Below are 12602 nucleotides of genomic sequence, written 5' to 3'. Positions count from 1 at the left end.
TCGCAAATGCTTCCACGGGAACTATTGCTGCACGAAAAAATGATGTTGATTCCTTGGTCATAAAATTACCGCTTAAACAATCAACCAAAGAAACTTATCATTCTTTTGTGTTGCACCGTGACGTCTCCTTTTTCTGGGACGTTTTGCAACGTACTCTCAAAAATGGCATTTACATCCCGCCGTACGCGATTCGGTTCTTGCCTTTTTAAGATGTGAATCAGTTGCCCTATGACGTTCGTGTTCTGCTAGGATTCTTTAGCTTGTGAAAGTGCTGCATGATTGACCGGCATGGGGAACCCCCGGGGACAACCAAGTACATTTTTCGGTAATAGGCACCGTTGGTTTGGAGCGTTTATGCGCCACAAAGTGATCCACCTGAGTGGCTGCAAATTTTGGATGCGCCCGTTTGTTTGCCTGACTTTTCAAACGGTCTGATGGAGGCGAAAAGCAAAAACGCCCGTGTGTACGAGATTTCGGGGCACGTTAAAGATCCCCAGGTGGTCAAAATTAATCCGGAGCCCTCCACTACGGCGCGCCTCATCGCCTGCGTTGCGTCGGCGCGTTAAACCCCCACAATCAATCAACTTTTCAAACGGTGCCGATTTTTGTTACACTGATCGGAATATTCTTAACTGTCTTTTAGCTTTTATATTGTGCGCTAACTGTCGTGTTTTGCGTTGGATAAATTTTTCATGTTATAAGGAAAAGTGCAGAGAGCACAGTGGTGGCGCATCAGACTCTTACTGTGGACACCCGGGTTCGAATTCTATCTGATCACACAGGTTCTTTTTTATTCGCTCTCTACAGCTGAGGTTACTTTCTTGAACGGAGAAGTACAACAACATCGCTTTTTTTTTTTTGCAAAATGGGCCCCTAAAGTTTTTGCCCAATACCGGCTGCCCTGAAACTTCTGGTGGTTGCGAAGTTGCCGTAGCCTTCAAAAATTTGAATTTTTTCTCGGGTGTCTTTTCTCAAAATGAGCAACAGTTGCTTCCTGAAATGGTACTTATCGAGGAAAAGCTCGTGTGTTATTGACATTCGGCCACTAAAAACGTTATATCTTCATTGTAAAGTAATTAATGCCGGCGCTGCACGGAAACTTTCAATTGACAGTTGACTGCTGCTTTAAAAGTACACCTTATGCATTTGCTATACGGAGACACTCGATAGAAAATTGTTTCGATCTTCTTCGGAATGCATTGCAAGCACCCTTTCAGCACAAGTAAAAGAAAGTAAATACAATTATCTCCTACTATAGCGTTGCTCAGCCGGTACCTCTACTGTGCATTTTCGCATTTTTGCGAGATAGCTGCACCTAATAGAAAGCAACGAATATTTTGCAAGAATGTTCGGTCTACTTCAAAGTGCACTCTGTCTTAGAAAGACATAAAAAAATTCCGTAATTATTCCAGTAAATTTCAACGAAAAAGAATTTGTGGAAAAATGAACGATAGGGTTCACCTAAAACATTTGAAACGAGACCGCTACTGCGATGCTATTGCAAAACACGGTCGAAAAACATCGCTAATAATAGCATACTCTATTGCACAAGAGTGTTGTTATGTTGAGTCTTAGCAGAGTATGATTTGTTGCAGTTGAAAAGAAGGTGCTGCATGTCATTGGGCTGCGAAGTTATATGTTGGTCCACCACTATTAAAAGGCCTTAATACCTGACCGAAGAAAAGTGAATGCTCACCTCCGAATGTAAATTTCTTCAAGCTTCTCGAACTTTCCCTGAATGCCAAGCTTTCTCATGAAGTGTCCGATGTCCGGATTGGACTCCCTGTGAGGATAGTTTGCTTGTTGTAACTTAAGAGAGAAAAATGCCTTCCAAACTGTGAAAATGCGAGCTCCAAGGCAACGAATGCTTTATGTGCAATTCGCGACTTTCTGCTGCTGCGAGTAAGCGAGTAACACAATTATCTCAAATAAAATATTTCTCTCCTCCACACTTTTTCTAGTCCGCCTTTCATACATTAACTCCTTGTCATGAAGCGAAACCGAAGGCGACGACAATGAACCAGACACACTCTGCGGGTATGATTCAAAACCCCAGAGTGCCATTATGATCAGCATCTTGCGGGGTCATTCACACTCCACACACGAGCCGGCCAATGAACAGCTGCCAGCGACAGCGGCTGGCAGGAGTAGCGATTCGGAGAAGAACAGCGAAGGAGTCGAATTGTGGAGCGTGACCGGGATGTGCGGTGGTCGGGCGACCGGACCCGTGCCGTGCCCCTAGAGGTCCTCCACGACTGCAGCCTCCAGGACTTCTCCTCCTAAAACAAGTCGGGTCGTCAGACATCGGTACAGGAACGCGACGCCCCAAGACAGCTGCGTTGGCATCTCTGCAACAGGAGCTGGGAGTGCGCACGACCACCACTGCCATGACATCAGGTAGACCTTGCAACTCCCCAACACCACGACTGCGCCTCTGGGACGTGAGGTAGGACAACCCCGTTCCTGCAGTGAACCCTTACTGTGTTTCCGCCGTTCTTTTCCGGACTTTGATTATTCCCCGTTTGTTTGAACTCTTTCTCGTGTTCTATGCCGTTTTTTCATCGTTGCTCAGTGTTTATTAGTTCTCCGCTGTTTTTTAGTTTATCTCTGTTTGTTGTGTGCATTCGTTTCGGTTGCAGGATACATAAACAAAGTCTCATTTCTACAGTTTATTATATTTTTTTTTTATTATTGTCACCCGAACCTGACGCTCCTACAGAACACCTAAAAGTCGACGTTGTGTTCTGGGGAACCTCGTTTCGTATTGAGAAATGTCTATAATGGCAGCGAACTCATTTCATAGTTTTTTCTCGCGTAATGAATTTGTTGTAGCGTCCACATTAGCTTAACATATATAAGGCCAACGTCCTGACCGATGCCTGTACATTGCCGCCAAACTGCGCAACTGGATGAACTATAGTTAAACCATGATCATGTGTAGGACCCACAATCAGTACTCTAACCGGGATTTTTGTTAGATTAGCGATGGCTTGTAGAATGTGATGTTTTTCAAAGTTTCTTAGCACTCATGCAACACACACCAAACGTAAGCTTGTGCTTTTTCTATAAATGATATATATTTTGTTTTATTTTATTTTTTATGTCTTATAATTATCCAGATTAGAAAACTGCCTCCCCTGTAGGTTTATTTTCTTCGGACGAGAACTGTAGATACCCTAAGCGCGCTCATGTCCAAATGCTACAGGGTCGAAGACAATTCACGGGCACTAAATCATTTCTGTAATGTTTTTCTCTTGCGACTGACACTCGGTGGTGTATAATAAATTTGCATTCAGCATCTACGCGCGCATTTCAACCCATCACAAACCAATGGATTCTGTAGAGACAAAAGAAGGGCGCTGAATATTATGTTTTTTTTTTTACTTTTTTTATGGCTGTTTCTTTCAAAACCGGCAATAAAACCATGTTCGCGGAGACTTCAAATGCTAACGCCTGATTTTTACCCTAAGGAATTACTGGGGTCAATATTCCTTTAATACGGCGCCCTATCCAACACACAGCACCCAACATGACCTGCAGCACAAGAACAGTAAAAGGAAACTAATGACATTGGAAACCAAATCGCTACATTTTGATGGGAATTTACCACAGCGCTACGGAAGGGGAGATAAACACGCACCCACCACCTACGTGAGCAAAATGGCTCGAAGTCTGAAAAGTGGGCCGAGTGAATACATTGTGGGCCCGAAGACGCGTGTTCTGTTTAGTGAGGTGTTTATGAGTAATTGGGGCATACAAAACACAAGAGGGAGAATTTTGCGAGTACAAAGTACGTTTTATCGTCAAATATGAGCTCGTCCCGGGCATGTACAACTTTTTCACGCAAAAAGTAATGTTCTGGAGTGCGGTGACATTGGCACAGTGCTGCTCCCAGTTCACCTCTCAAGCTCCGTGTTGCAGCATGCATAATACGCTGCTCTGAAAAACCAGTGCAGTGAGACCGCCAAACTGTGAAAAGATTCAGCAGCCGGCTGATGATAGCGCCAACAGGCGTTGGTGCAAAGAAATTATATTTTCGTCTCCCCGCTGTTCAGACATAACCACAAGTGACCGACGCCTTCTGTCGCTTTTCTTCAGCCGACAACTGTGAAACATCACAGTGTGTTACACGAGCTCACGACACTGATTGTTTAGGACCCCGTAGAATAATTTTTGGTACCCGTGCTTTCTGGAACCAACTAAAAGCGCCAGTGTTGAGTTCTATAGGGCCAAAAATGGCCTCGAGGCTAAGCTGCAGCTGATGCTCTAAAAGGCCAGCTTAACATCAGGTTCTAGATTGGGAAGGAGGAAATGGGTAAAATATACTAGCAAACGTCTTCTTGGTTTTTTCTTTAATATTGCATTGGATATACAAGACACAAAACGCGCGAAATAACAATCTCATGATGCGGCAATTTATAGCCTCTTGCTTAAATCTACCTGTAGTATTGAGACACGTTTATATCCCTTCAAGTACGAGACTGTCTACACAATACGCCCTGTGAAACGCTTCGGGTGTCAAGTAAGTGGTGCCGTGACGCGGACATAGATGAAGAGGACAGAATAGCAGTCCATTTGAGCCTGCTATTTACTTCAGAGGCAGCTGTGTAGAATGTCACTGCAGCATGAGTATTTCCGTAGAGAGAAATAAATGATCAAGATTTATTTTGCGGTTATTTCTTCGCCATTCCGGGTCATTTTAACTAGCTATGAAATATCATTTGCTGCACACCTTTGTAGCAGGTATTGTGTGCATGTGCCTAGGCCGAAGAGGCTGGTACGTCTTCTGCGTGTACAAGTTCGCTTGTTTTATATAGCGGTGGGAATGGTATGCTAAACAAGGCGATGGGTTTTGTTAGAATGGGAGTACCTTACTAAGAAAGCTTTTTATTTTACCCTGACTGGTGTACTAGTTTTCCCAGCTAGCCAATGCGGTCGTGTGCTCATTAACTGCCCTACAATGAACAATTAGGGGGCGATCTTTGGTTAAGCTGCGCTGTCCCCGTACCTCGACTTATTTGAAGACATCTGCTATGGTTTGTTATCCAAATATGTTAACAAAATTGTTCTGTTTTCAGCTAAGGCAGTTTTAAAATGTACTTACAACCGTTTTTAGCCTCAGCGTTGACATCAGAAGAAAGTTTGTTTTTCTGTCTCTGGCTGCACAGCATCTTTTTGAGCACGTATGTTGAGTTGGAATCTTTCGAACCACCCTTTCCTAAAATTGTCGCATTCATCGATGGGCATTTGGTGTAAACGTTCTCTCCTAATTTTAAAAGTGACTTCTTGCACATGTATTCCCATTCGGAAATGCAGCACATGACCGGGTATTGAATAAATAACCTTAATTACTGCTACATTCTTCGTATAATACTGCGTCTTATGCGTGTAGAAACACTTCGACTATTTGAAACGGCTGAGGTGCCCCAGTTTGCTGCGTTATTTTCTTTGGTACTCACATATTGCCTCTATCGTTGAAGAAACAGACGAAGGTAGGTGCTACATAGCCACAGTCAACTTTTTTGACCATAAAATAGGCTTCCTCTATGTTAGGCCAGTGCGTGAATTTTATGGGTGGTTTTGTACTGCCATCATTACTGACGCCGGGCTTATCATATCGCTGGTATTTTTAAAAACTCACAGTTAGGATTTGGCAGCACGTTACGTGAATTGCATTGAAAATGTTTTTGTTTCATAACGCGTACTTTGAAATGTCGAATGTTCAGTGTTCCACAATAGACACCAAGCATTTAAGGAAGCGCTTCGAAAGTCTTTGCTGTTATACAACGTCCCTCGTGCAATCCTTCGATAGAGGCTCCATTCGCTCAAAACAGCTCAATAGATGTTTCTACCATAACCACAGGCGAATACGATGAAGGGTTAAGCGCTCATATTCGTGTCCCTTGAGTTCCTTTTTTTCTGCTTCCAAACTCACCAGCAGTTGAAACTGACTTCATCACCGCCCAGATGGATGTACTGGTCTGGAAACACCCGGGCCACTTCTTTGAAGAAGTTTGCTAGGAAAATGTACGTCTTGTTTCGCGTGGGGTCGATGGGTCCCAACTTGCCGGTCGGGTCACCGAGGTCGTCGTAGCATTTGGTTAGAATTTCGGGGTGTGCCTGGCCCCAAGAGCGGGTGTGTCCTGCACGCCGAAACCAGGTTCAGCTCAAAAATTAGAAGCTGTGGGCATAGCGAGGCACTACATATTTGTTATCAATTATATTGTTTGGATCTGATGAGAACAGGGGAACAGGGTCGAAGGTAATGCTGGGTTATGTATGAAGTACTTCGGCGAAGCGGATGGGACAAGCTCTGCACGAATTCATTGGGTAGGCGTTGCCCTCCATAGCCGCTCAAAAGACGGGGAAAATGCCCTATGTATTACTATTTCAATAATATGAATATTTTACGTAGCATGTGCAAACTACAATACGATTAACTTCTGCGAGAAGACAGCCGGTCAAAAAGGAAATTATTCTAGTGAGGCGTCAATGGTTGCTTAAGCGCTATTTTTTCACGTAACACGTCGTAAATACTTTGTAGCAATAAGGGGACATTTCCGGCAGCAACGAAAATATTTCACAATATTTTACTTTCATGGCGTGCTCGAAGCCCAATGTCACAAAATAACACTACTGCTTTTTTAAACGTTCGTGTTTTAGTAGGCGTTTTTTTATTTCTGACTTCGGGCGGTTTTGCTTGGGCGAACGATTCACAGAATTAGGACGAAGGTTTCTAGGCACTGAAACACTGTTATTATTGTTAAACACAGGTTGCAGCCCAAACAAGTTCCAGGAATTATATCTGACACGCGGGGAGATTTCACACGGGCGGAACATCTTTTTGAGAACTGTGAAACAGGAAAAGATTCCTCAAATTAAGTTTTGTGGGTTTATGCGCAACACTAAATTTAACAGTGTCATCTTGCCCTTCCCCACATATGTTGCTGTTACTTTCTATATCGTTCGATTTGGTCCAATCAAAACAATCATGAGTTGTGGGTCTTCTGATTGTCCTCATCATAAAAAGCGTTCGCTGACAATTTGTTACCGGTTTTATTTAAGTATTTAAATAGTTTTTCATTTAAGCGGAACCATTCCTATTCGTCTCGTGTAAGAGAAACTTGTTTCAAACCAAAAGGGACCTACTATGTTGTGTATAAAAATTCCATCGTACGAATTTGCCAGCTGCACGTCCTGGATGTCAATTTCTTCCCGTATGCATCAGTGCTTTAAAAAGAAGCATATCGTTTTCAAAGCCACTTCACCAGAACAACGTTTTGACTGAAAGCGGCATCGCTACACACTTTTGTTAGCACTAAAAGCGTGTGCGACAAGCATGCAAATGCCGTCATTGTAAGCAACGAGCAGTGGGCCGAAAGAAACACCCTCTGCTGCGTTGGGAACCGTGGCGAATAATCGTGTGTGGCAATTGACACGGACAGCCCCCACGATATTTCATCTCGACGAAACTTCCTTGCTGGTTATTGGAATTGTGATGACGAGCCTATATCAAAATAACATGGTGACTGCAATTCAGAAAGGGCATAAGCAATTTTTTTCCTTGATTGAGCGACGTTTGTGCGTGCGCATGGCACAAACAAATCATCGGCACTCCTATCACCGTTGTCATGGTTGCGAGTGGGATGGCGAAATTTACTCTAAAGCAAACAAACAAAACCTGCTAAGAGCGTCCCGCATTCGACCTGGTCATGAAATGCATCAGCAAATGAGTTTGTAGTATTGCAGAATAACATGCATTTGTGCCATTCTAAGGTTAGGTGTAGATCCTATGAGCTTCCCCCGGTGGGATCGGGATGCTTTCTAACAAGAGTGGAAGCGATGCGTCTACCTTTTCAACCGGAAGCGAAATAACTATCGGCACTCAGTTGCGAAAATGGCCAGTTATAGCGTCCTTTCGGAGGCGAAGAGCGCAACAAAGGGCATATCTTCACCCCGTTAATCATCCGCGCGGCAGGAGCCGGTTCAGGCGCACATATAAAGTTATCCTAAATCTGCCCTACCGGTGTCATGATTATTTAAACACCTCAGGTCAACATGCGTTCCGGATCGCTTTTTTTTTTCAAAAAGAAGCAAGGTAGTGTCGATATGTGTATCTGACTCGACATACCTAGATTGTCCAAGAAGAATCCAAAAGATAAATACTACAACGTCTTTTCAATTTTATTCGGAAACAGTGAAGTGCGGTGCCTGCTCCGTGCGCAACCTAGCGCCAAGGGAAGCTGCAGTAGGCCTGGAGTGCTACTATGTACTGGTGATGTCGCAGCTGGATTCCGGGGTAAGGGAATAAAGCGCACGAATCACGGTCGGGGGCGACAGCACTGCTAGAGCAGTTGTACCGGCGCCTTAAATTGTCAGTTGAACTTGATGGAAGCTCGTAAAATTGTATAATACGGATCGTTCTCAGTACATAATAAATTTTTTCTCTGTACTCGCAATATGTATGAGTGTAATTTGTGTGCGACAGCGCGTGCATACTTTCCACGAAAGCGGGGCTGTACACGTAAACGTATACCGACGCTCGGCGTGATTTGAATATGAGGCACATATTTCACTTGAGAGATCGTTGTTATAAGGTTTGTAGCGCCACAATCTTCTATTATTTGTCAGTATATTTGTGCAGATTGAGCGAACCTTACAGGCACCGCTCTCTGCTTTTTATTGATTTTAAAGTGTTGGCGCAACAACAAACCGGGAGAGTGACAACTGACGACGTAAAATGTTTATCGTTTCTCACACTCGGCTTAACACGCCGAAACCTTTGCTGACGTGTCAAACTGCAGGCATATTGCTGTAGTTTTTCTCTAACTTGGAATTTCTTGTATTGTTACATCCCAGTTGCCGTGCCTAGATCTTCTACGTTGTATCCAGCCTTGTATACAGCGATTTTGAGGACCAGGCAAATCGAAGATGAAGTTTAATTTAAACCAAGTCGCGCAGAACTCGCGAAAAATGTGCTGATCTATTGGCTGCCGACACTAGCTAACAAATACAATCATTAGCATGGCGACAAATGCATGCCTTAAGCGAATAACACAAAATTTTACACCTCATGAGTACGCAGCCACACCACTTACAGTTCAGAAATCTTAGATGACCTGTGACTTACTTCAAAGTTCTCACAGCCATTCGTAAGCGAATAAGTTGAACATGTTAAATTCGACTCACTCAAAAGTATACCCTTCAGTTATTTCATTGAAGGGTCCCTCATCGCATTCTCTCCGTCTTTTCCTTACCCGGAGTATCAAACTCTGCCATGACACGGATGCCTCTTGAAGCGGCTTCTTTGATGACCAGTCGGACTTGTTCGGGACGATACACGTGTGTTACAGGGTCATAGGCTCCCTGAAAATAGATTCACGTCATGCAATCCACAACTTGTTTGCTTAAAAGAGGAAAACAGATATATTCGTAATTATTATCGCTACACTAAAGAAGTCACTGCAATGTTTGTAACAAAATTATGCTTTTGGAACGTAAGACAATCTATTACTGGCATTTTTCTTTGTATGTGTAATGAAAGGCATTAAGTGGACTTGAAACTAAAAGTGCCAAGATTGGACTGTATGCTATAACGTTTCATTATAGGAGAGTGGTTCCCATTATGAAACACAAAAGAAACTAATGGGGAATGCGATATTTACTACCATATAAAGTTCTCTAAGCTGACCACACAATAATCCCAATAAATAAATTCTACAATAAACGGGATGAATTTTGACCACCTGGTGGTCTTTAACGGGCGCCGAGATCACGAACACACGGGCGTTTTTGCTTGTCGCCGCCGTCAGAAAAGCGGTAATGCAAGAGCACCTCGCGAATTCGAGGGCAATAACCAATGATGTACTGGCGGATGCTAGAGCGTCATTACTTTTTGCCCTGCTGTTATTACAAAAGAACACTGTCTCTCTGCCCAATTTGGAATAGGTTACAACTATTTTGGGATCTGAAAGTGACACTGGTATTTGGAGCTGATTGCATGCTGTTGTGTGCTCCAGTACCTCCACACTCATTGCCTTAGCTGAAACGCTCGTTTCTCTGCAGCTTATTCCGCTAGTTTGCACTCGAGCGATGTTTTCTAGTGTAAATCGTTTACATGGCAACGGAACTGCTGGTCTTGAAAGACGGCATCAGCAAGACGAACTACCGTTATGCCATTGCCAGGATGTGCCATTACCAGGATTTTACTTAATATTAGCGCACCGGCTCTCGCCAAACACACTTCACAGCTTTAGTTACGGCCTATTGCTTAGTGAAGTCAGTGTCTACCGGGCCGTGTGCGATTCCGACTACCGCGTTTCTGTCTGTCTGTCTGTCTGTCTGTCTGTCTGCCCAATAATACTAATGAGCGCACTTCGCACAGTCTGTGATCCAGTGATTGCTCGGTTACACGGAATTTATTTTGATGAGTAGCGTGAGTATGGCTATTCGAGGTTGCCGGGGGTGGATGCGGGTGACGTGCAGTGGCCCTCAGCGAACCAACAACGAAACCTTCATGATGGGGTCTTGTATACTACATGAGAATGCACAACCTAGGCTGCAACATCGATTACAACGTCGTGGTAGGTAGTCCTAGGGATGCACTGAACTCGAAAGCATAGCTGTCGAGTTGCAAACGGGACCTCTCATTGTCGCCCTTTAAACTACGTGTCTTTGTTTTCTTGCTGTTACCCTTACTTAGAGGATTGGCGATTCGCCCATACTATCGCAACATCTGGTAATAACGTTATGGGGCCGTAACCGTACGCCTTACAAAGCGTCGCGCTACCCCAAACTAAGCGTACGGCAAGTCGCCGCTACAGCTTGATAAGGTCGGAAGAGAAAGCCAAGCGTAAAGCATAACGCCAGGTCGGCATACACAGCCGAGTGCGGACTGCTCAGCGTTATTCGTTGGGGCTGCGCTGTGCAATCGCTGGTTTCCGCGCAACCCGCATAAGGGCTCTTCTGACGCGGCGCTGGCAATTACCAGTATTCGTGTTGCCAATGAAAGAATACTGTTTCAAGGCAGAAGTACGGAAATACAATGTATTCACAACATTTACAATGCTTAATAATGCCAGCGAGAGAGCACAGAGACCGGTAGCTGGAAGCTCTTCTTCCTCTTCTAACATTTGGTAAAGTGTGAGGGTCGATCATCTTCAATCAGGCCTCCTCTCGGTCGTTCGTCTCATCTCGTCTTGCCGCCACGTAAGAAAACATTCAGGGTGAACATATTTTACTGCTGGCAGGATTTTTACATCTGTGGTTTGCGGTCCGAAAAACCTATATAGACCTCAGGACAAGCCTCCAACAAACGTCTCTATTTAAAAGGACACAACGCATTCACTAGGTTCCCCTTTTGTCCCGTGTACAGTCATCTAGCTGCGGTAGCGTAAGAAATGTGTGCTGCTTTTGCATTCCAGAGGTTGTGGATTAGGTTCCCACGCATTCTTTACACTCCTCAATTTATTTTTGAACTGAAAATCTACTTTATCAAACACAGCCTTTATTGGTTGACTTGCACCGTTGGCGGTGGCGTACGCCGATACGCTTTCCGGCAAAGTTAACTTGATCTACGTGTTCGACTGACCGTGATGGTGAATATGATGAGGATCCCGCTTGTGTTGTTGAAGTGTTTGAGCGTACCCACTCGGAGGAGCTGGCTAAGACTGTGCCCGTTGAGCCGATCGATTGAATTAAAGATTGAAGCCCTCCTGGCGATTTATTTTCTTGGGTGGACCGCTCGCTCACCGTTCACAGCTTGCGTGGGCGCGCGCGCGGAAGTGTCGCACTGTATCACGAAAAATGGGAGCCAATCAGCGTCGACGCTCTCATCATGCCACTTATTTTTTTAAAGAACCTGGTAATCTCGGTACAGAGGTGCAGTTTTGTTCTTAAAATGTTTTCACGAACACAAAAACAAATTGACAAATTTCAGGAAAACAGGATTATATCGAAAAATTGGGAAGTCGGGAGAATGAGGGTCCATAAAACAGGTTTTCTAATGTAAGACCACTACAAGTGGGCAAAGACTATGTAGAGTTAAACGTTTAACGCGGAGAATAGCATGCCGCTACTTACCATCATGCTGAGATTGGGGAAGGTTCGGCTGACGAATGGGAAAGACTGGTCGTCGACGATGTGCCAGTGGAGGACGTTCATCTTATTGTAGGCCATGGCGTCCTGAAACCCCAACGCGCCAACTTTTGGTCCATTGTGCAAGCGGCATATTGTTGCGAGTGGATGGAAGTAAACCCAAGTCGCCATATTGCAAGATGATGACCCCACAACAGGTGTAAGCGGCACAATCTCCGTGTTATCAACCCTTCCCATGGAAAGCATAGGGACGATGCTAACGGAGCGCATGGGACTGGCGGGCTCAAAGAGCGAAAAAAATAGGCAGGAAGTATAACAAAGTCTCACGTTCGCGCAGGGTCACAGTCGTTCACACTGGAGTTCAACGAGCGGAATACGGCTTCATCCGGGCGACACGCACAACTTCACCCTGCATCGTCCCTCTAGGGAAGCGCAGTGCTCCTTCAGAAATACCTTTTTAATCCGCATTACTGATGCTGCGTAAAATTTTGTATGGGCTGCAGTAG

The 12602-nt window shown here is 44.5% G+C and overlaps 1 protein-coding gene across 1 annotated transcript in view; it reads right to left on the bottom strand.

Annotated features, from left to right (window-relative positions):
- LOC144139439 (beta-hexosaminidase subunit beta-like) overlaps nt 1–12602 on the bottom strand; it is a 65500-nt gene that overhangs the window by 35009 nt on the left and 17889 nt on the right. The window contains exons 5-8 of the mRNA XM_077671769.1: nt 12082–12183; nt 9258–9366; nt 5936–6143; nt 1697–1783 (exon numbers count right to left, since the gene is read on the bottom strand). Coding sequence (XP_077527895.1) covers nt 1697–1783; nt 5936–6143; nt 9258–9366; nt 12082–12183 — 506 coding nt within the window. The remainder of the gene's footprint in view (nt 1–1696; nt 1784–5935; nt 6144–9257; nt 9367–12081; nt 12184–12602) is intronic.

This window comes from Haemaphysalis longicornis, unplaced genomic scaffold (assembly GCF_048455015.1).
Source record: "Haemaphysalis longicornis isolate Haplotype H1 unplaced genomic scaffold, Haemaphysalis longicornis Haplotype H1 scaffold_5, whole genome shotgun sequence".
Classification (NCBI taxonomy): Eukaryota; Metazoa; Arthropoda; class Arachnida; order Ixodida; family Ixodidae; genus Haemaphysalis; species Haemaphysalis longicornis.
The sequence above is the reverse complement of the archived record's forward strand: the minus strand, read 5'-3'. Positions and strand labels throughout refer to the sequence as shown.